This window comes from Apodemus sylvaticus, chromosome 9 (genome assembly GCF_947179515.1).
Source record: "Apodemus sylvaticus chromosome 9, mApoSyl1.1, whole genome shotgun sequence".
Classification (NCBI taxonomy): Eukaryota; Metazoa; Chordata; class Mammalia; order Rodentia; family Muridae; genus Apodemus; species Apodemus sylvaticus.
The window spans coordinates 65181270-65205628 of record NC_067480.1 but is presented as its reverse complement, the minus strand read 5'-3'; the positions used below and the strand labels follow the sequence as shown (position 1 = coordinate 65205628).

General features: G+C 44.4%; 1 protein-coding gene across 3 annotated transcripts in view; it reads left to right on the top strand.

Annotated features, from left to right (window-relative positions):
* Nucleotides 1-24359, top strand: part of Myo1b (myosin IB) — a 164097-nt gene that overhangs the window by 35855 nt on the left and 103883 nt on the right. For all 3 annotated transcript variants that reach the window (XM_052192679.1, XM_052192681.1, XM_052192680.1), the window contains exon 3: nt 13882-13997. In XM_052192679.1, coding sequence (XP_052048639.1) covers nt 13882-13997 — 116 coding nt within the window. The remainder of the gene's footprint in view (nt 1-13881; nt 13998-24359) is intronic.

Genomic DNA, 24359 nt, shown 5'->3' with positions numbered 1-24359 from the left:
CTGGGAACAGGAGAACTGCAATTTAGGTAAGAGCAGGGAGGACAGACTGAGAGTAAAGAAGCAAGGTGCCCGTCTGTTGGCAGAAGTATTTGTGGTGCTTAGCAGTAAATTTAGTTTGTTTTCTGTCTGAATTGTCAGTTTCAAGATCTTATGTTAAACTAATTGCACTTGTAAAAGTGACAGCCTGGAAAATTTAGTACAAATTGCCTTAATTTTTAAAAATTCTGGAGATAGGGATGGAATGGGACCAGACACTTCTGTAGCACTCAACTCTAAAGTGCTGGATATTTGGTTAGCTTTGAACATTGTAACAATAACACTTGTCATTTTTACACATGTGGAACTAACACATGCCACATAGGGTAGATCATACCATGTGGATCTAACACATGTCACACAGGGTAGATCACACCATGTGGATCTAACACATGTCACACAGTGTAGTTCATGCCATGTGGATCTAACACATGTCACACAGGGTAGATCACACCATGTGGATCTAGCACATGTCACACAGGGTAGTTCATGCCATGTGGATCTAACACATGTCACACAGGGTAGATCACACCATGTGGATCTAACACATGTCACATAGGGTAGATCACACCATGTGGATCTAATACATGTCACACAGGGTAGTTCATACCATGTGAATCTAACACATGTCACACAGGGTAGTTCATACATGTGGATCTAACACATGTCACACAGGGTAGATCACACCATGTAGATCTAACACATGTCACACAGGGAAGTTCATACATGTGGATCTAACACATGTCACACAGGGTAGATCACACCATGTGGATCTAACACATGTCACACAGGGAAGTTCATACCATGTGGATCTAACATGTTTCTAGAAATGTTGTTTGCCATAGATGACGTGTCTCCTTTTGTTATAAACAGCTTGAGTTTCTCATCCTCTTATTGTTTATGTGCATCAGAAGTGCTCACTATTTATGTGAGTGACTTAGCTCAGGGAATTTCCACCCTGTACTGAATGGGAATCTGAAATTTGGACCTTTAGTTTGTAAGCAGAGCTCAGAATTGGTGCTCAAAGTCTAGCTTAATACTATTCTTACTAGCTAACTGTCCTCCTGGTTTTTATAATTTCACAGTTTCTTCTTAAATGTCTTTACATTTTTTTTCTTATACAAAAGCGATATGCTTTTGAAAAACATCCAGGCACCCTAGGCACATGTAACATGGAAATATGGTTTTCTTGTATAGATTTCCAGAAGTAACACTGATTACTGCACTGTTTCAGAGTCATCCAGATGCTCCTTTAAAGAAGGATGATTTTTTTGGTTCTAGAGTTGGAAATAAGTTCTCTTTCCTCAGACATCCCTGACCCATTGAGGTTTGTGTGGGACAAGGTTAATCTTCAATGCCATTTCTACTTCTGCCTACACTAAGTAGAGAAGGGAGGGGAGAGCCCACCCAGACCTGTTCTTGTGTGTGCAGTGACTGCAGTGTGGGGGTGGCTGGCTCCTGCAAAGGTGGAGAGCAAGTTGTGTGTGCAGTTGGGAGTTTGGATGCCAACGCAACATCGAAGCCCAGACAGAGCCAGAAACTTACATGTGAGGTGTAGAGGAATGGTGTGTCTGATTTTTGAGGGCAGTCTGCCTCTTGCACGCTTTAGGAAGACAGACAGTTTTGATAACAATGTGTCCGTTTTTAACTGCCCACACTTTCATAAAACCCATGGTAACTGGAAAATCTTTAACCGTGCCGATGCACAGTTGTCTGTTATGTTCCAGTCTTAGTTATTTCAGGTTGCAAGTTCTGTGTGGTTCTGGCAATATTTGTGTAATATTATAAGTATTTATAATCATTTAACGCAAGTATTCTGGTTGAAGCTATACCTGTAGTTAGATTTGGAGGACATGAAGACATCAGAAAGGACCCCTGCTGAGAGCGGTTTGATGGCGGGTACCTGGAGCAGAGGCCCGACCTGAGGTCTGGCTCGGCCACTTTTTGTCTGTGAGACCTGGGAAAAGTCCATCAGCTGTGAATGTTTTAGAGCCTTTATGTTTTAGTTCTTAGAGAGTCTTGTGTGCTGTCACATTTTCATTTTACATATGACAAAACATTCTTAGGCAGGTTCAATGTCTGTTCTATGTTCACACCATGGGTATTAAATGGAGTTGGGATTTATAGCCAGGAAATCCAATGCTGGAGGTCATATGCAAATGATAGTTCTGTGGATCTTAAATGATCAAACGACTTCACTAATATGGAAGGAAGCCTGTTTAGTTTCCTAAGTATGTAAGTATGTAAGATAGAAGCTTGCATAGGCTTTGAAATGAGGCAGTTTCCAAGTGACCTAGCTGAATAGTGGGTTTGATAATCAGTGTTCTTGCCGTGTACTGACAGAGCACTCAGTGGTACATTGACAGGAACTTAATCAGACGTGGGATAGGTACGTCGGGTTCTCAAGTCATAGGTTATCATGCTGTGGTCCTTAAAAGTCGAAGCAGAGAGACATCAATCAAGAAGATAACCATGTTACCACCATGCCCCAAACAAAACAGAACAGAGCCAAGCACAGAACATCTGGAGGAAAGAGTGTTATTCATATTATGTGGACTGCAGGCGATTGGCGCTTCTTCACGCTCCTTCTACTTTATGAACACAAGGTAGAAGAAGGTGACATTTGGCTCAGCGCACACGGGGCCAGTTCAGTTACACACGGATCTCCTTTAACTACAGAGCAGATGAATTTTAATGACAGTTTTAAGTTTTAGTCACTCACAAGCATCTGCACCGTTGTCCAAGACTGAGTTCTTTCATCTAAGACACGGGTATTTTGATAGTTACCTCACTGAGTTCCTGCATGGATGGCTGACATATGGTAGGAGTGGGGAGTATCGTAGGGGGTGGGACTGTATTTGGGGCTGGCAAGACAGGGATGACTGTTCTTTAATGATTTAGATTTTGTTTTTTTTTTTTAAACTAGATTTCCATTTTCTTCTGCTGTAACTGAATACTGTATTGTATTTATTTGTTTTGTTTTAGTTTTTTTTTTTTTGACTAAGATGTATTTGACAAATGTTTCTGGTGGCTCAGACAGCATGGCATTATTGTCCTGGTGAGGGTTTTTGACTATGTCACAGCATGGTGGAGAAACAGGAAAGGGAAGGTCTGGTGACAGTGATCACTTGGTGAGACAGAAAGCTGGGACCCTGGGGCTAGGTTGTACTTTTTTATAACCCTCTCCAGTTGTGTCCTGTGGGAACTACATGAATCTCTTCTGAGGGTGGTGCCCCACCCTTGAAGGTTCCCCCAACTTGACCACATTTGAAGTCAAGTTTCCAGCATGCAGATTTAGGGGACACACCCCAGTCCAGCAAGCCACTTTCTCTTCTTCCCAGTCTCTGTGTTTGCTCTTGCTTCTATCTTCATTGTGCAGATTTATTTTCACTGTATTCCTGTTTCCAGTTAGCCACATAATACTGTTTTCAGGAATCGTGGCAAGAAGGGAACCTAACCTCCAGGGCCACATAAACAGTGGCCTAAGAGAACAGTATATATTTGGAAGATCCCACCTCCTTTCAAAATCTGTCTCAGTGATGATACGGCAGTGGGGTGTTGTCCTGCTCTAAATTAAAGGCAGACCGAGCTGATATTTTTAGCTGGTATTTAAATGTGGCATAGACTCATATAGTTCTTTAATTTATAGTCTGGAATGACTGACAGCCCAGGAATGGAAGATTATGATGTGATGGTAGGCTAGACCAGCAGGCCTGGATGTCAGCAGCACTCAGTCTGCAGACCTCTTAGTTTATTTGTGAACATCTCATCTGAGGCTGGTAACTTAAGGCTCTAGATAAAATAGTGAACTGAGAAATACTGGAAAAATAAAAACAACAAGCAGGATGTGGTTTACAGTGTTCTGAGGGATCTTGAGGGCGGTGAGGAAGCAGGCTCTGAGGAGCCTTTGAAGCCAACTGACTGCTCTGAGTGCCAAGAGCGATTTAGAAGAAGCAAGTATGGGCGTCGACCTGGGTACATGACCAGTCTCTTATGTCCCGATTTTCCTGTAGCATTGTGATAGGCGCAGATGGGGCTGTGTGTTCCAGGTGTGTGTGCACTAGTTCACAGCTGTCTACATCAAGGAAGTCAGTGTATGACTACCACTGCTGTGAGACCTTGGGTACATTTTTTTTTTTCAGCTTGTGCCTTCAGTTAATTCATTTGTAAAAAAGAGGGCATTATTAGTGATGTGGAGTTTGTGTGTGTGTGTGTGTATTTATGTAGTACCTCATGCATAAAAACAACACAGTATATTATATGTTATATATACATTCACTATACACATACACACATACACATATGTCACAAGTATGTTTCTGAGAGTATAGCTGCCAGATACATACATTAGATCACATGTTTGTTGAACCAGAAAGGTATTGAAATATGTTCTTAACCTCACATTTATAATTTTGACTTACATCATTTTGCACACTTTTGAATGATGTAAAGAACAATCAAAAAACATTTGGTAGATCATACTGTGTCTCCTAATAAAACCCCAAAGACAAAGTATCTCTTTAAGAGCATTGGGGAAGTCTCACAGATGTACATTTCGTAGCACTGTGGTGTATAATGGTTTGTGTCCTGTGATCAAATTCTCAGAGTCTAACCCAAGGGGAGAAAGGATCCCTCGTGATGAGTTGAGTGGTCTTGTTTCTGAGGATTCCAAGGACTATTTCTTTTGCTATCAACTTAGTATTAGCTTCACTAGATGTATCTCATATGCTCGCCTGGTAACAGTCATTTCCTGTATACAAAGACCATTTTGAAAAAAAAAAAACTTAATGACTTTGGCCTTACAGGACTACTGGGCGGATTTTGCTGAGGTTTATGGGAGTCCTGACTTGGCTGTTATACAGCGGTCAGTAGATTCCGGTGGAGCCACGTGGTGTTTAGACCACCATAATAGGTACTGTTTGTAGAATACTTGCTGTGGTCTTAGTGCTTTGATACGCAGTTTCATTTAATCCTCAGATCTTCAAGGGGGAATTAGTAGTAGTCCCTCTGTATACAGGAGGGAACTGGGGTGGGGAGAAGCTAAAAGTGTGCCTCGATTTACTCAAAACTGAAGATTTACAGGAAAATGTGGAGCCAGCTTTATACACACTCCAAATAGAGCAGAGTACAACCAAGGGAGTATGACAGAGAGCCTTGAGCGGAGAGCTCAGGTGCTGATGTGTGGGCTCACATCTAAGCGTGTTCTCTGACCCTTTGCCGCTCAGTGACTTGTGACTTCAGAACTGCTCTTGCACTGCCTGCCTGGAAACTCTATAGAGACTGATTCCTCCCTCCTTCCCTCCCTCCTCCCCTCCCCTGCTCTCCCCTTGTGTCTCCAAACTCCTCCTCCTTCCTCTCTTAGCCTGCCCTCTCTTGCTAAGGAGATCCTAGGACAGGATCGTAGGCTTAATTACTAGTTGGGTAGCTTGTCTGGAGGGAAGCCACACTATTTATTCTCTGTCTTCCAAAGGTGCTCCAATCTGAATAGTGTTTCCTTGCATGGTTGCGCTACAGTTCATTTGCCTGTTTCCTGTCAGTGCCCCCTTGGCCCTGTCTAGGCTACAGAGAGCAAGACTGCTGTGAACACAATGGACAGATGTGTTTTAATCCCTAGTAGGGCATGCTTTAGAAGTAACTGGGTGACTGCCCCCTAAAACCATTCCTTGCTCTTGCTTTTCTGAAGTCAACTTCCTCCTGTAGACCTGCTGTGAGCTCTGCCTTTCTTGGACATTCTTGGACCCTCTACAGGTCACAAGGACCTTTCTGCCTGCAGACCTCAGGCCACCACGAGTGAGTGCTCGCTTAGACGGTTGTGTAACGTCATTTCAGCTACTCCAGTGCCTACATTAGTTAGCTTTGCTTCCCCTCATCTTTTGTTTGTTTGTTCAGTTCTAGCCCAGGCTAGCCTTGAACTCCAGTTCTGTATATAGCCCAGGCTAGCCTTAAACTCATGCCCTTCTCTCTGCCTTAGCCATGCTAAGGCTGGATTCAGGCTTGTATTATCAGAGTGATTAGCTCTGGAATTTTGTTTTTCTGAAAGCCTCCACTGTGGCTTTATAATTTGCATGATGCTTTAAAAATTTCGCCTTTAGTAAATGTGTTGCTTGTTTATTTGACAGTCAGTGAAATCAGTTGACTATGCAGTCCTGTGATGGGCCATTCATGAGTCCTGGCCCATCCTGGCTTTGAACCATTCCTGCTTCAGAGTTAAAAGTCACATGTGTGGGGACTTGGACTCAGAGGGCTCGGATATTTTCTTTAATGGATTTTAAAGCTACTTTAGATTAAATAGCACTTCAGCTATGTAACTGTTTTATTTGTTAACTGACACCTTCCTGATTTATTTATTTTTGATACTGAAATGATTATTATGATTATTTTTTTCTGTTAAGAGCAAAATGTTTTTCTTGTAGCCTGAAGATTCCTTTCCTATCATCCTTTTATTCATTTCTGGTGGCATAAAGACTTCAGCATCCATAATCTGGATGGTACAGTAGGAGACTTCTGCCCGAGAGAGGATTACTTCCAAATACAAAGGTTGAAGATATAATCCAGAGCTCCTGGGTTTAGAGTTGTTGACGGTATACTCCAGGGAGACAGCTGATTCCTGACTCCTCATCTGAATATATTTCTACTGACTAATGTGACCATTTGTTACTGTATTCCTTTCTTGGTTCTTGTGGCCATTAAGATAAGAACCTGTGACCATGCCTTGTGGGCTTACTGATACCTAAGTAGAAAGCTACTGAAGTGCATAGTATTTACCAGCACTCTAAAGTACCCGTGTTGAGTTTTTAAGGATCTCAACAGACATGCAAAAAATAATTAAATTCCTTCTTAAGACAGTGAAGAGGCTGAGTAATAAGTTAGTGGCGATAGGGATGGGGCCCAGCTCTGTGTTGCTTCCTGCAGCTGCCCGAGGGATTCATTTCCCAGAACTCCACTTACACAAACCCAGGATTCTTGGCTTCATCCCAGAAGAGATTTTCAGGACCAGCTAGTATGTGTAGTGTTATGGTGTAATTGTGTCAGGAGGGAGTACCTCGGTGGGCCCATGCCAAGGTGTCCCCGTCCCCCGGAGGAATTCCCTGAGGAATCTTGGATGCAACAGGCCTGGTATAAAGAATATTTATTATAGGGCTGGGAGGGGAGAGCGGGGACCTGGAAAGGCTGGGAAGAGAGCTATGAGGGCAGAGAAGTGGGGATAGAGAAAGTGGGGACAGAAAGAGAGAAAGAGGAAGGTACAAAGAGAGGAAGAGGCCGATTGGGAACAAGTTGGAACAAAGGGAGAAAGAAGATGGAGAGAGAGGGGGAGGGAGGGAGAGAGAGAGAGAGAGAGAGAGAGAGAGAGAGAGAGAGAGAGCCAGAGAGAGAGCCTGAGTCTGAGCCTGCAATGCAAGCTGTTGCTGGGTAGCTGTTGGGCAGAGCCTAGCAGAATTGTCTGTAACCCAACATGTAGAGTTAGAATTTGTTGAAAAACAGATGTTAAGCACAAGGATTGAGAGAAAGAGGTTCTCAACTCTAACGGACGACATCTGGGAGTGCGGGCATGTGCTTCCTACCCTCACTGCTTTTCGGCAGTCAGATGGATGGACGCACTCCAGTGGGTTTTGAAGGTCTTTAAAAGGGTTCCAAGGAAGCTGAGTGAGAGTAGAGAGGCACCTCCTGGGGTTCAGTTGTGGGGCAAAGTCTAGAGGGTAGAGGGGGATGCAGGACTGTAGGGCATCCTCACTGTAGACAAATATTTTTGTGAGATTCCCAGAAAATATCCAGAGAGCAGTGAGACCCTACCCAAAGCCATATATATTGTGTTCAGGTCTTAAAGCCTGAGATGTTGCCATTTTAACATAAAATATCTCTAAAAAAGAGGAAATACATGGGGCTGTAGAGAAGGTTCAGTGGTTAAGAGTACTTGCTCTTGCAGAGGCCCTGGCACAATCTTCTGACCTCTAGCGCACATATGCACATACACAGAGGCATACATACCATATCCATAAACATTTTAAAAATATAAAAAAAAGAAAGAAAAAAACCTTTATTTTGGCAACTTTCTCAACAGCAGTGGTTATTGTGTTAGAATTCTTGCTTTTCCACAGGCAGGAGGCTTCAACCAGAGGGTTGCTCTACAACAAAGCTACCCAACCCGGAGCTCTTAGCAGGGGTTGGGTGGATGGAGATGGATGGAGATGGACAAAGGAGAAAGGAAAGGAGGAGATGGGGGGAGGAGGGAGGGGAGGAGGGAGAGGAGAACAGACGGGAGGAGGGAGGAATCAGTCTCTAGAGTTTCCAGGCAGGCTGTGCACGAGCAGTTCTGAAGTCACAAGTCACTGAGAGGCAAAGGGTCAGAGACCACGCTTAGATGTGAGCCCACACCATCAGCACCTGAGCTCTCCGCTCAAGGCTCTCTGTCATACTCCCTGGGTTATGCTTTGATCTATTTGGAGTGTTGTATAAAGCTGGCTCCACATTTTCCTATAAATCCTCAGTTTTGTATAAATGGAGGCACAATTTCCTCCTGTATACAAAGGGACTACTACTAATTCCTTCTTGAAGATCTGAGGATTAAATGAGATGACATATCAAAGCACCAACTCCATGTGTGTAAGCATTCTGTAAACAGCATGTGTTATGGTGATGTAAGCTCTATGTAGTTATCTACTGACCACTGTATAACAGTAGAGTCAGAACTCCAACCCCCATTCCTGAAGGGGCTTAAAAGGGGAGAGTATAGGGGGTTAGGTAAGTGTGGCTAGGCAGCGTTGGGGAAGGTGTCCAGGCGGCCCTTGCCTGGGCACCTCAGCCCCTGAGGGGCCACACACACACAGGCATAGTATAGAATAGAGTTTATTCAGAGTAGGGGATGGGAGTTAGTGGTAGAGAGGGGCAGAGAGAGAGAGAGAGAGAGAGAGAGAATAGAGAGAGTGGAGGCTGGCCATGACCACGTGGAGGGGGGAAGAGCTCAAGGGGCAGAGAGGTGAGAGAATGTGGGAGAGCGAAGAGCAAAGAGGGAGAGGAGGGGCAAGTAGCCCCTCTTATAGTGGGCCAGATTTCTGGGGCGGGGCATACCTGGCTATTGCCAGGTAGGTGTGTGGGGTGGAGCTTAGACAAAACATCAACAATTCCTCTGATAAATGTATCTAAGTCTATAATGCCAGAGTTCATCTGAGATCTCTTTAAAAGCTGTGTCTGGCTGTGCCTTCCCAGGTCCCTGAGATGCTCTCTGAGGAGAGAGCTTTGTGGACTCCTAGTGGAATAGGAACAGCCTTTGTGTCCTAGGCTCTGACGGCAGGGACTTTTCCAGACTCTGCACTGCAATCTGTAGAGGAGAGGCTGCTAGACCTACTGTCCTCCTGAAGAGAGGTCAGTTTCCTGCAGTCACAGGAAGCACCCTCAGGTCCTGTGTGCTGCTTGCAAGGCATCTGTTTGGAGGGCTAGAAGTTCTTAAGACTGGAGAGGGGTGTGACTTAGGAATGTTTGCACATTCTTGATTTAATATCTGCCCTGGAGAAGTGAAAGTATCTAAGTCTATAATGCCAGTGTGCCTTTAACTGAGTGTGCCTTTTATCCCAAGGTCCAGCCTGTTCTCTCTCTTTACTTCTGTCGTGTTCCCTTTTCTCTCGTCTCCTCTTTTCCTACATATATCCTACATGCTGGAGGGCCACACACGCAGTGACAGACAAGAGAGGAGCTTTTCAGTGTCTCCTGGATGGAATGTTGATGCCACTGAGGTGCTGAGGGTGGGAGGTGGGGCGACGGGCCCGGGAATGGCTCCTTGGCAATGAACTGCCTGTCCTTTGAGGGTCTGCTTCAGTAACAACACGCCAGTGAGAACCTTGAAGTCCAAGTTCATTGATGTAGGAACGAGCTGCATTTTCTGTGTATATATGATGGGCAGCCTGAAATCAGAGCTGAATGTCAGTCCCTCCAACCAATCAGCTGCTTCCAGGCCTGTCTTGTGTGTCTCCGAGGAATAAGGACTGTGACTGAAGGTTCCATTTTCCTACTGCTACCACGGGGATTTTTAAGTCTTCGAATATAGAACCTTTAAGGAAGAGACTTCCCACCAGTAGTGACAGCAATCCTGGTAGAAGGCAAACCTTAGAAGTTCAAGGCTAGAGGAGGCAGACGTGTATTGGAATGAAGGATGAGGTTATTTTAGAGAAATGTGCGAGCCTCCCTTTGACTGTTAAAACAATTGTCCCCAAGAAATTGCAATTTCTACAGGAATCTCCTGCTGGGAGGAGAGGGCTGCAGCTTGATTTCAAAAGGGGAAATTTGTCTCCGGGAAAGAGATTTCACACTGCCCTAAGAACTTGTCTGGCAACTCTGCAGGAGAGAGAATGAAGCCCAAACAATGGTATGGGCTGGGCTGCCCTCTGACTGGGACTGTCATCTTTTAAACAATACCCTCCTATCAAGACCCTAAAGGGGGATGCTGTGTGTGTGTGTGTGTGTGTGTGTGTGTGTGTGTGTGTGAGAGAGAGAGAGGGGGGGGTGAGGGAGGAGGTGCTAGCGAGCAGGCTCTTATGTGTATTTGCAAGCATGCCTTCCTCACTGGATTTCTTTGTTTTTCCCATAAGTCTCCTTTTCCTGCTCTTTGCTATTGCTTGTTTGTTTAGTTGGTTCGTTGGGGCACAGGCTGGTATCCTGCTCAGTGGTAATACGGGGAAGATGGCTGCTTTAATATCTGCTTAGATTACTGTATCTTGTCCTGTGTGGCTCCCTCTTTGGAGATGCTGTCGTATCAGTTACTGACACGATGCAGCAAGCTGTTTTCAGAAATTAATGGCTAATGACAATCTTCTGGCTCACAGCTCTCTGCAATAGCAATTCAGGCTGACTTAAGCTTTGTGTGTCTTGCTGTCCCCACCAAGAATTACTTCTGTGGTTGAAGTCTCTGGCGGCATCAGTGAGGGTAGTAATGGTTCAGGATGGCTCACTCATGACACCTATAGCACTTGTTGGGGTTTTGTGTAATCATCCTTCAGCACTGGCTGTAGAGCAGGACGCATCGCTCCCCACATGACTTCTCCGTTGATGGTTCAGGCTCATTCACATCTAGAGCACAGGGAAGTTGTACAGACATGGGCACATCCCCGTCCACACATGTTTTTCACATCTTTGCCTGAATCGCATTTGCTAATGTCTCTTTGATCAAACCATGTCTAAAATAAGCACTTCCCTTTGAAACACTCCTTGTTTCAAAGTGGGTATTGATGGAACTACTAATAACAAAATCACGTTGTGCAACAGGTCTCACCTGGGAGGTTTATTAAAGGGAGGGGGTGGGGGCTAAGAGGGTACAGGCTGCCTCTGGTTGGAGGGAGGGAAGAAAAGAAGAGGGGAGGGAAAGCGGGCTTTTTATCAGGGCCTTGGTGCACGTGCAGGAGGACTTAAGACAGAGGAGACAATGGGAATGTGTGGTGGCCTCCTGGGTAGCAAGTGATGACTGTCTTATTGTCCTGAGTCTCTTGGGCTGACCCGGAAGGTGCCTAATTGTCCCATTGTCACCAAGTCCCTGGGGGCTGGCTGTGGAGGTGCCTGATTACTAACAGATATTTATACAGGTAGAAGACATTTATTTTTTTTTTGGGGGGGGCTATATTTGTAAGCAGACCCCCTCAGTAGGGAAGGAAGCTGGAGAGAAGGACATTACTTAAGGCTTTGTTCACTGACAACACAGGGACTACAGGCTTAATAAAGTAGTGGCCACCGTATATAGGGAATTTGGTATTTCGTGTCCACACAAGAATAATGGACTGTATCACCCACTTTCCTTGTGATGACCGGAGCCTGTGTGAGCCAGTCATTCAGTTAAAGATACTTCCTAAGCAACCTTGGTGGGTTCTTTTCTGCACGATAGTGACACAGCTGGGGGGGAAGAAGCACAACTAATTCAGAATTCTCGAAAGCTACAAATAAAAAGACATTCTTTTGTCATTAGTGGGATTTTGATGTTGAAACTGAGGCAGCGGTTTTTTCTCCTGCGGGAATGTCACAGCAGCAGATTTTTTTAATCATAGCTCAGCATTGTAAAGTTTGGTTTGAAAGAGCCGGCTCAGTTGAGAGCAGGTTTCTCTGTTGGCAGCACATCTGTATACTTTGTTTATTTTTATTTTACAAAAGGAGAAAGATGCAAGTACTTTCCCTGCAAAGAAGGCTCGTCATCTAGTCAATAAATATTAGAGCTGTGGCCAGTGGCCACATTTTCCTTTCTGTGGTGTAACTATAATTGTTAGAAGCTATTCAGTTTTCCATCGTGAACATCTCCATACACTGGTTCTGGAGAGTTCTGGTGTGAGGAACATCGAAAGCTTTGAGGAGCTCTTGTCTGATGGGGACTAGGGAACCTGTGGGCATTCTTTCAGGCCAGGTTAATTGGGCTCTGACAGAATTTGAGAACATACACTGTGTGGAGGTCCTCATATACTGGTATTTTTTTTTCTGCCTTTGGTTAGGTTATGCTCGTATTGGTGGATCATACAGAAAACTCTTTGTTTTGCTTTCCATGCTGGGAAAGGTCTTTTACAGTAAACTCATGTGGCTCATATAAAGGCCTTGCAAAATGTTCCTCCTGGGTGGGTTTTTTTTTTTTTTTTTTTTTGCCTTTATTTTGTTTAATTTTTATTTCCATGGGTCTCAGTGGTGCCAGTGCTGGAGAACTTGTCCTAGAAATGTTAACTGTCGATGGGCGACATTGGAAAAGTGAGGATGCTGGCCTTGCCACACCCCTCCTCTCATCTCAGTGTTTTTCCCTTTTAAAACATTTTTTGCAAAGTTACATTTTATTTATTTGAGTGTGTGTGTGTGTGTGTGTGTGTGTGTGTGCAAGGCATGTGGGTCACATGTGGAGGAGAGAGGAGAACTTGGACTCGGTTGGTGGATGTATGCGGGTCCCAAGAATAGAATTTAAGTCTCAAATGCCTTTTCTGGCTGGGCAATTTCACTGGTCTCCTGTATATAGTTAGCATTTTTTCTTCTTTCTGTCTTTATGATGCTGAAACTAAGGAAAACCAGAGCTCCCAGAATGAGCTTACCAAGTGGCTACTACTTGTGGTATTGTAGCCTTGCCCAAAATGGACTAAACCAGTCTTGCTGGAGACGCCAGCGATGGAAGGTTGAGGTATAAATAAAGGAAGAGAGTTCTAGTTCGGAGTTAGTTAGCATCTGTGAAAACACAGCATTGATCCTTCAGGAGGTACATTTCAATTTAACATTAAATGTAAATTCAACATTTCGCATACGTTGCATCAGAAAGGGAATGTAAATTCTACCACCAAAGTGTATTAGATGTGTGAACTTCTGAGGCTTGTTTCTTTCCAAGAGCTGGGAATCTAATGCTGAACTGCTGTGGTCTGTACTGTGAGTAGACAGCAGGCCGGAGAAGGGCGGTGCGGGAGTACTTTCTCTAGTGTGGGTGTGGGCTGAACAGATGGGTTGCCACTCACGTTGAAGCAGAATGATAGCTGTGAGTGAGACACTAGCTGTAAGCATCTCCCGGGAGAGCGGTGGCTTTTGCTTACAATTACCAGTAGTTACGAGATTTTGGCAAGTATAGCAGGGCTTTGGCGAGCTCCTGTCCAGAGTCATAAAGTTATGTCAAGATTTATCTTGAATCATATTTTCAATCTATAAATTTGTGCTTTTCATTTGTGAGAAAGTGAACATGCACTTTCTGGCTGCCTGGGTTCAGAGAAGCACAGTGTTCTTCAGTGTGTAAGACTCTAGTGGAGGACTACTGTTAGTTCACAGGGATGAAACCGTATCACACTGAACTCAGAGAGGGTCGAAAGCAGCCCATGTACTTGGTGGCATACTATTCCTTTCTTTTTGTCTTTTTCACAGACATACATTGGGAGTGTGGTTATATCTGTTAACCCCTACCGATCCTTGCCCATTTATTCACCGGAGAAAGTGGAAGATTACAGAAATCGGAACTTCTATGAACTGAGCCCTCACATGTAAGTACAGCTTGCAAACTCTTCACTTTCCCTTTTGCTCCAGCGCACAGTTGGCAGATGTGTGCAGCTGCCTCCTCAAGTCACAGGAAAGTGTTTTTTCTTTGTCTTCTTTCGGTTTTTAGATCACGGGAAAGAATGTAGAAGTTATAGTTAATGCCGTAAAAACTAAGGCAACTACTGGTGTATGAAGCATTTCTGTTGCAGAGTCTGTGTGAACAGCTGAGGCTGATGGGTTTTGTACATTAAAACAGGAGTGCACAGTGTTTATGAGTATGACAGCCAGGCAGTGGTGGCATATGTTTTTGGCCCAATACTCAGGAGGCAGATGCAGGGGCAAGACCAGCCTGGTCTACAAAGCAAGTTCTAGGACAGCCAGAGCCAGACAGGGAAACCCTGTCTCTAAAAACCAAACCAAACAACCAAACAACAACAATAAAAAAAACCTGAATCCAACTAACATTTTCATTGTCTTTTTGGGCTAAGAAAGATCTCAAGTGTTGAGTTATGCTAGTGTTTGGCTTTTGTTTTCTACTCTGAATGACTAAAGTAACCTTATGAAAGTTTTCTTATGTTTGCTGGATCAATATGGACTTGGATTACTAGATTTTTAATCGCCCTTACGAAAAAGTCTGAAAAAGGGAAAAAGAAAAATTATAAGGCAGATTCAGCAGAGTCTTCAGCAACAAAAGTTTTTATTACTCTAGTTATATTCTGCTTACGATACTCAAAGGGAATCTATCTGTTCACTCTTTACATTCTTGGGTCCATTGGTGAGTTAAAAAAAGAGAGAGAAAAATCCTTTTTGGGCCATTGGTGTAATGAGCTGAGGTGTCTGAGGACTTCTCTATCTAGTTTTGCTTGAGCAGAGACATTTCCTTCCCCTCCTCCGTGTAAGGTATGTGAATTCCTTTGGAATTCTGTTTCTAGTTGCATTAAATAACTCGTGGTGATTTGCAAAGGGGTGATTTGTTAGATGTGAGAGAATACTTGTATGTGATAAGACGTGTGTAGATTTAAGATATCCAGGAGCTGTTGCTGGATGCTGGCCCAGGACTGATGTATACAAAGGTGTCTTGGGAAGCGTCAAGGGTTCTGTAAGGCTGTACCATGATCGCTGCTATGATTACTGTTAGCTTTATCAAAGCACTGTCATCCTCTTATCAAAAACGTGTGCATTGTTGAAAACAACCCCAGCTCATCATGAGATGCACACATGAATGCACATGTGTGTTCAATATTCACTGTGAGCAGAGATGCTAGAGTGGAGATCGTTTAGAGAACTGGGGAAAAGGTTAAATTGTCATTGGGATATTGTGGTAGTGGTGGTGGGAGTGTGTGGCTTTCGAAAGCAGCTAAGCTACAATCCTGTGTTCAGCAGTATCTCCAATCAGGGCTGATTGGGGCAACTGAGAAGTTGATGATGTCTAAAGACACTTACTTGATTGTCGCACTTCGTAGGTAAGAGGTTAGAGGACAGGGATGCCTCTGCACAACCCACACAGGGGTGGCACACAGCAGTCCGCAGATCATAGAACTGTCTGCTCGCAGGGACAGTGTGCTGGAGCGTAGAGGCTCAATACTGAAGTGGAAGAACTTTAGCTAACGCCTTAACTGTGTTCTTTTTGGTTAAAGATCTCCTCTTTCACTTTTGATGAAAAAAATGAGCTCTTATAATTAAGGAACACACACACACACACACACACACATATATATATATATCTGTCTAGTGAACTGTCTATCTCACTATCTAGTTGTATAGTTTGATTTCTCTTGGTGATGTAGCTCATAGGGACATGTGGGGCTGTTTGGAATGAAATATTTAAATATGTGAAAATACTTAACTAAAAACTGAGCATTCTGCAATTTCCCAATCAAGTAGGTTTTGCCAGTGATCTAGTCCCACTGCGCCTAAGAAAAACAAAAATCTGAAATTACTTTTATCATTTTATAATTATAATCATTCCTCTAGATCCTGTGTAGTAAAACAATTTATTTAGTGCTCGCATGTTTGTTTTAAGTCTTAGGTATTGAAGTCATGTTCAAAGTCTGGTACTTTGAGTAACTGCCAGATTCTCCCAAAGACTCCTCAAAAACCATACTGGGAAAAGCCTGTGTTTTGGGAGCCCAGCTTCCCACGGGCTTCCAGCTGTTCTTATGTACTACAATATATAGCTCACTTGGTGATGGATATGGAGCTGCAAATAGTGTTCATTCTTGGTTATGCTTTACGCTGCAGACCGCAGACTTCTACTTTATGGCAACAATACTGAACAGACTGGCTGGTACAGCCTGAGACTTGCACAGTGTGCTGGCATTACCCTAAAGATTGTACATGTGTTATAACTCACTTTCTTCCCCAAATACTTTGAGGGAGGTGCTGTTACTCGTGGAGAAGTTGTTACATCTGCTGGTGGCAGAGACCTTGTGGGCTTCGTAACTGCCCCTCATGTGGAAATGAGTTCTGTACTGTTCTCAGCAGGGCTTCTTGCTGTGTATTTCTCCAGGGTTGCCTGTGTTCTTCCGCAGGAGCTATGACCATATCTCAGGTCACATCCACTGCCTTCCCCACGAGACACATTTCCATTTGCAGTTTTAAATCTCTCCACTGGAAATGTTTCGATGTGGTAGATGGCTGTTCTAGGGCATGCCTTGGACTGTCTTTATTCCTGCCTCAGTCATTTCTGGAGGGGACAGCATGGCACTGCTATCCCCTGGTGGAAAGCAGTACCTCCAGCACTAAGGCATTCCCTGTGTGCGGAGGGAGAGAAGCCTACTACGCCCTTGGTGTGGTGGCTTTCACCAGGGAGTGCACGCTCGCCAGCCTCTGCCCTGCGTTGGTCGCTGCGCCTGCCTCTGCTCACACTCCCTGCTCATTCCCACCACAGCATCCTTCCCATCCGCACCTGCAGTGCTTGCTCTCCCTCAGCTCCAGAGCAGCTCCAGCACCATCTTCAAATCTCAGATGCTGTTAGACCCTCTCTCACCTCTTGTTTACTCAGGCTGGGTCTACTGCTTTCCTCACAGTTCACAGTTTAGCATTTTCTCAGGGATCATCTGCCGGGTCAGGTGTGTCAGTTACATCTGGAATGTGGGAGTGAAGGCCCATTGCGTTGAGCTTGCACTCAGGTGCCTCTGACAGTCTTGAGCAAACCAATAGAAGCTTTAACTCTGAGAAATTAAGTGGTTTCCTTTGCCCAAATAGGAAATTATTTTTAGTTTAGGGTTTGTGTTGAAGGAGAAATACCTAGTTGATTGATACCCAGATAGTTTCCTAGACATGGGGGCTTGGCATGATCCTCCGTGGCCCGGTCAGAGAGAACTGCTGCTGCCAGGAGACCCGAGAATTAGAGTAATTAGGATAATAAGATGGGAGGCTCTTCGCCAGCCTTGTCACATGCTCTTTTCTAAACACCACCGCCTCCTCCAGGCTGGGACATTTCCCACTTTGTTTGGTATGTGAATCTTGCTCTATTCCTTGTGAATATTTGTTTTTTACAGTATCTTGAAACGGGCTTTATACTACAACCCAGGCTGCTGTTCTTATATAGTTTTGTGTTACAGGGTAATAGAACGACTTTGGACTTTGATGTTCCTTAATTATAATTGTTTCAAGAATTTTGTTTGGGCCAGCAGGGTGGCTCAGTACCACACAAGTCTGAGATCAATGCCCACAATACACATGAGGTAGAAGGAGAAAATTGATGTCACAGAGTTGTCCTCTGACCTCCACACACAGACCCTGGCATGCATTCCTCCTGCGCCCCACATCATATAAACACACATATATAATCATAAAGTTAAAAGACAATGGGGAGTGGACTGTTAGTTTCAGGTGATGCGCTTGGCCACCTATCCATGAACTCATCCCAAACTGCATTGAGAATCCGAGCTCACTGTCTGCAAAAGTGTTTTCTTCTAATGTTTGAAAATGTCTCAGCTTTATCTTTAAAAAAAGAAATTTCAAGCAGTTAAAATATTGACATTCTAGTTGGGTGGTGGTGACACACACCTTTAATCCTCGCACGTGGGAGGCAGAGGCAGGAAGATCTCTCAGTTCAAGGCCAGCCTAGTCTAGAGTAAGCTCTAGGTCAGCTAAGGCTAAACAGAAAAATCCTATCTTCAAACAAACAAACAAACAAGCAAGCAAAATTTATATGCCATGTAAGAAATATATGAGTGGATAAAATAGGATTTCTTACCCAAAATGCTTCTGAGACACTGTACTGCTGCATTTATGCTATATTTGGTTCCTTAAACATCCAGCCCCCTTGAAGGGAAGTGTCATTCCCTTTCTGTTAAAGCCTTGGTTTTAACTTTTGAGCCTTGGGTTCTTGGGTAGCAGCTTCAGGAGGTGTGGTTCCTTTCTCATTCGATTTTAAAATAGGTTTTAAATGGTATTCTAAGGAGGTCTTGGTAGTTTCAGACAGCCTGGTAATCGGATCCCCAGAGAATCACTTCAGAGCTCAAACTTCACCCATGGGTGAAGGAGGGGTGGGCAGAGGGAGAGCTTCGGGCTGTCTTGGCCCCTCCCACTGAGCCGGAACAGCCCAGGCATGGACTCAGATACCAGACTCACTGGACTTTTGTGGATGTTGCTGTGGTTGATGCCATTCATCACCCATAATCAGGAAGGTTTGTAATCAGACCACGCATCCCTTACCTGTGCCCTGTGGCTATTGTTAGACCCTCCCCCGTGGTCAGCTCCTGTATGACCTTCTTCCTGAGTTATCAGAATTGCCCATGGTGTCTTCCATACTACCTGTCTTCTCTGTGGTGAATTGTATCCAGTCTTGCCTTTTTTTTCTTCCTTTAGATTTATTTTATTTTATGTATTTGAGTGTCTCCTCTGCATGCGTGTGTGTCATGTGCATGCCTGGTTCCCGTAGAGTTCAGAAGAGAGCAGTGGATCCCTTGGAACTGGATTTAGAAATGGTTGTGAGCTGCCACGTGGGTGCTGGGAATTGAACCCAGGTCTCCTAGAAAAAAGTCTGTGTGCCCTTAACCACTGACCTTTTCAGCTCAAAGTGCCATTCTTTCGAATTAGAAGTTTCTGTAAGTTAGGAAACTTATCCTGTTCTGTGGCTCCCGAAGCTCTTCCATTAAGAGCTCAATAACTAGAAAGCAAAAGGAAGCTGGGCGGAGGTGGCACACGCCTGTAATCCCAGCACTCTGGGAGGCAGAGGCAGGCGGATTTCTGAGTTCGAGGCCAGCCTGGTCTACAGAGTGAGTTCCAGGACAGCCAGGGCTACACAGAGAAACCCTGTCTCGAAAAAGCAAAAAAAAAAAAAAAATAATAATAATAAAAATAAAAAAAGAAAGCAAGAAAGAAAGCAAAAGGAATCTAAAATAATTTTATCCCATTTTGCTTAATCTCATAACCGGCATAATTGAAAACAAGTCCTTTTTCATAGGATAGGGCAGGCCGTACTGGCTGATTTTGTGTGTCAACTTAACACAAGCTGGAGTTATCACAAAGAAAGGAGCCTCCTTTGAGGAAATGCCTCCACAAGATCCAGCTGTAAGGCATTTTCCCAATTAGTGATCAGGGAGGAGAGTCCCATTGTGGGTGGTGCCATCCCTGGGCTGGTAGTCCTGGGTTCTATAAGAGAGCAGGCTGAGCAAGCCAGGGGAAGCAAGCCAGTAAGAAACATCCCTGCATGGCCTCTGCACCAGCTCCTGCCAATTTGGAAGTGTAAGCTGAATAAATCCTTTCCTCCCAAACTTGCTTCTTGGTTTGTGCAGGAATAGAAACCCTCTACGGGCATTTAGTCAGATGTCATGAACCATGATGAAAAATTTCATTTTTATCAGTAGGCAATATGTCCTTATAGTGCTCTTGACCCTGAGTATTTTTAGGTGGTTCATTTTGTTCATGTTGTCCAAGAGCCTCTTGAAGGCAGACTGCATCATGCTACGGTCAGAACCCACCCCAAGGGGCACAGTCCAGGACTGAGTGGAACCAAATCCTTCTTGAATTGGGATAAAGTTGTGTTGTTTATAACACAGTAAGATTTGCAAGCACTTATTTGAGGTAAGCCGTCTTTCCATTTTATAAGTAGAAATTTGAAAATTTAGAAAAAAAAAGGATGTAAGGCTTTGAAAATTTTCTTATCCTCCCCTAGAAAATTCAGAAGTCACTAGTTGTGGGAATTTAGGTGGTGCTAGCGTGTCAGTTACACAGACGTGTTTCTGTGACCTTTGACCCCTCTGTTTGCCTCAAACCGTATCTTTGGGACTGAGTGCCTCCAGAATGGTGTAGCAAGGATGCCTGTGTGTCCCAAGTACTTGGTTGCCCCGGCATTTGGTTGCAGTCCAGGTAAGCCAGGTAAATGTTATAAAGAACATTATGATCATATCTCCGAATGTGGAAACGAGGAAGTTGGGCATGCAGAGCTTGGGTTAAGGGTCCCCTGCAAGAGACCTGGCCACTGTCCCTTTTATATGATCTATATTTTTTCCTGTGGCACAGCCTGAAAGCTGTGATTATGATAGTCTTTATAGTATGATCGCTCGGGTGCATCCTGTATTTTTGGTTGGTTGGATAAGTGGTATGGAGAGAGAATTTTGTTCCGAGGAGTATGGGTGTGGTCGGCTGTTGCTAAAGTTGAATATTGCTGTCCTCATTTTCCTTTCATAGCAATTGAAACTTTAGTTTTCTAGTGCCTTCTAATATAATATATGTGGGAAGATGTTTGTCCTTCCCCGTCTATCACATTGTCTACTTACCCGCTGTAGAAATGTTATTCATTTACTGAGTAAATATTTAATGAGCACTTACTGTGCTCCAGGGCCTCTTTGAGGCACTGGGATGCAGCAACAAACGGAACAAAATTCTCATTTTCACTGGGGAGATAACATTTTGACTTAATGAACTCAGAGGCTGAAATCTTGCACACCACCAGCTAGGAGGGGAAAGGGAATGAGACTCTAATGAAAGAAGAAAAAGATGACTTTCAGCCTTCCAGTGAGTGTTATCTGGGGTCACGTTCTCTGAAACCGTGTGAACCGGTATGTGGGAGACTCTGGGCTGAGGGTTCGTCTCTGTGTCTCTGACGTGCAGGCGTGACATGTGCAGGGTGGAATCAGAGTGCTGACCCACTCCCCGTTTTAGACACTTCAGATTATCAGCTTGCTCATAGCAACACCATCTTGAAAATGGCCCAACCCAGCCTTTTACATTTATACATGATGGTGTGGATCATCGCATGAAGAAGGCAGACACGGTGTTTGCCTTCCATCTTTGGAGATATTTGTTTGGTTTAGAACAACCGGAAATCTTTCCAGAGTTCTAATTTAAGTTTTGCAGTGCCACGGTTCAAAAGTCAGCTGCTACTGGAACAGCTTCTGATGTTGGGTCCATAGCCAGGCATGTCTCCTGGCCTGATGCATACTCCACTTCTAAAAAAAAATGCTCTATAAGTTGAACTTGCACTTTTGAATCTCAGACCTTTCCCCAGGTGTCTGCTACCTTCCTGGGGCTACTGATTTTTAAATTTACAATTATTTATTTCACTTGGGGGAGGTGTGGCAGTCAGAGAACAGCTTACAGGAAGTCAGTTCTCTTCAGGAATTGAACTTGGTCATCAGGGTTGCTGGCAAGCACTGCAGAGCCATCTTGGTGTCCTGCCTGGAGCTCCTTTTCAAATAGTTCCTTTCAGAGACTGTTGTTTGAGTAGAGGAAGCCCACAATTAATTATTTATTCTTTCAGACTTTAAAGCTTTTTAAGCTAGAAGTGGGAAAGTCAGTGGGATGGCAGCCAGAAACATTTGTCATAAAAATTATAGTGATGTGAGAAGGTATCTGTCAGGAGGAACTTTCTAGTATGTCCAGGAAGTCTCAGAGTCCTAACCTTAATTGTAGATGTCTGTTGAGGCATTTTATTGTTTCTTGTCAAATGCTCATCTGGGATTTGAAAGACTTTATCTAAAGGTCGCTTATAAAGCGGGAGAATGCATCAGATGTCCACATCAGCCTAGAGGTAGTTTCAGTGATACGATCCAAAGGTAAAGTTTGGTTCCCAACAAAACAGACTATTTCCTGTCAGTGTTGCTGGTCTCTGACAGGACTTAGGAAGTCTTACCACAGTCTGGGGAAAATGCTCCTTTTCATTGGATGAGTGGCCCAGGGCCTCACCTCAGAAAGAGTTAGCTTCTTGTTTCATTGACCTTGAGGCAGGTGGAGCCCTCTCAGAGGGCTTCCTGATCCTGATAGGCTTAGGGAGGGTGACACAGGAGGATGACGTGCCTACTCTCTTGGTTTTCAATGAAGAAGCTTTGATCAGGGTAGGGGCTGGCCAACCGTGGTCCTGATCCATTGTGAGGAGATGAGCAAAGTGAGTTTGGGGTCTGTACCTGGGAGATTCAGGCCTAAGAGCTGCCATGGGCTTGCAGGAGCTGAAACCCATGTCAAGAGGAGCATGGTCCATTATGCCAGCCCAAGACGAGGGATTGCTGTTGCTCTGTGGTGCAGGGTGTGTCCCTGCCAGTTCTAGCCTGTGAGGAATCCAAAGTCATCGAGCGAAAGGACTTGAAGTCCCTCCCAATAAATATGATTCAGCGTCCCTACTAGATGCTAAGTTCTGCAGATGTGTACATGAGTTTGTCATGAAGAATGTATTATCGCTGTAGGATATACACCAATAAATCAAATTAATAACTGCAAAAGGCAAAGAAAGGCCACAGGAAGCAGAATGATGTATCCTGGTCCATCCTGTCTCACTGGAGTCACTACAGAGGGCTACAACGTTTATGTGTAGCAGTCATGGCCTAGCCTTATGGAGAAGGTTTCAGAAGGTGGGAGCTTGTTACATGCATACAGAATAGAGTTCCAGGGTCAGAGAGGCATTCTCAGGCCATAGGGAGCAGTATTGAGTCCATCATTTGGCATGTTATCTGATGCTTGCTAAGTACCATACACCATATGCACATGGAACCTTCCAGTCCCAGTACTGGGTCCCCATGACTCATGCCCAGTCGCTCTGTGTTTACAGGGGTGCAGATCTTCTCGAGAGATTTTAGGTGGCATTTGAGTCACTCTGTTGTATGTTCTCCAGGAAGCTTAAAAAAAAAAAAAAAAAAAAACTCATGCTCAGTTGTTGTAAGTTGGAACCTGTTAGTCCTGAGTATTCACTGTTGAGTGGTTGTCTCCCCCATGCCCCCATTTTTGCGTCTAAGACAACAAAGTACAGAGTGTGTTGTCTTGTTCTTTTGTCCCATTTATAGTGCAGTGTTGAGCTGGTCTCTGTTGTGGATGCCTATGGGATTCCCGTATCTAACAGTAGGTGTGGAGTAAGTACCATTCCTGACACCAGAGTGTGTGATTTCCCCAACACCATCGGGTTCTCTAATACTAACTGGATATTTAACAATCCAATCAGTTCTGACACTCCGCTGCTTAGGAATAACAGAGTTTCTGGGCTGCAGACTGTCCAACAAGACTTCCCCACTCAGAATGCCATCTGTGAGTGTCTTTCCGGACCATCCTTCTTTTTCAGTAGCCACACATTTAATATCCATACATGTCCCCTCAACCCTTTCTGTTTTGAGAATTTTCTAGAGCCTCTCATAGAACTCAGGGAAACACTTAACACTTACTGATTTATTAAAAAGAGAAGATGAATTAAAAAAAAACCCCACCGACTAGCAAAGCACTTGGGAAAGACTCCTGGCCAGCTGGGACCCATGCTCTTCCAGCACACCCCTTCCCTGTGCCTCTGTGTCCTGTCAGCTGAAGGAAGTCCCCTCCGTGCCCCTGGCCATCTCATTGCCCAGGTTTTTATGACCTGATCTCTGATACTCCCCACCCCACCCCCATCTCCCACTTCTTGGAAGTGTGGGGTGGGGCCCAGGTTTTCACTGTCAATGGCAGGCTGGGTTTTTCCTGCTGAGCACCCCATCCTGAAGCTACTAGGGGACCCCCGCTGTGAGTCATCTGCTAGCATGGACTCAGGTAAGGGTGAGAGAGGTCTTTTTATGAATAATAAGAGACACTCTTCATACTCAGGAAATTGCGACGGTTTTAGGCGTGCCTGAGACCTGAGGCAAGTACCTATATATATATATGTATGTGTGTGTGTGTGTGTGTGTGTGTGTGTGTGTGTGTGTATCCTCCACGGCAGCTTGAGAAAGCCTGTCCTGAGGTGCTTTAGAGTTGGATTCCTGAACTTGAAACCGTTTGGTAGGGTCTGGATGTGGTGTTCTAGAAAGCTGAAGCAGCCAGCTTCTTTTTAAAAGTATTTCCAAGGTTCTGTCTCCTAAAGCATTGCTTTGGCTTCCTAACACCCCCAGGCAGTACTGCCAGGTCACCCTCAAAGCCTTAAGGACTCTCTTACCTCTCCCTCTCTGCTGCAGGACTGACTAGCA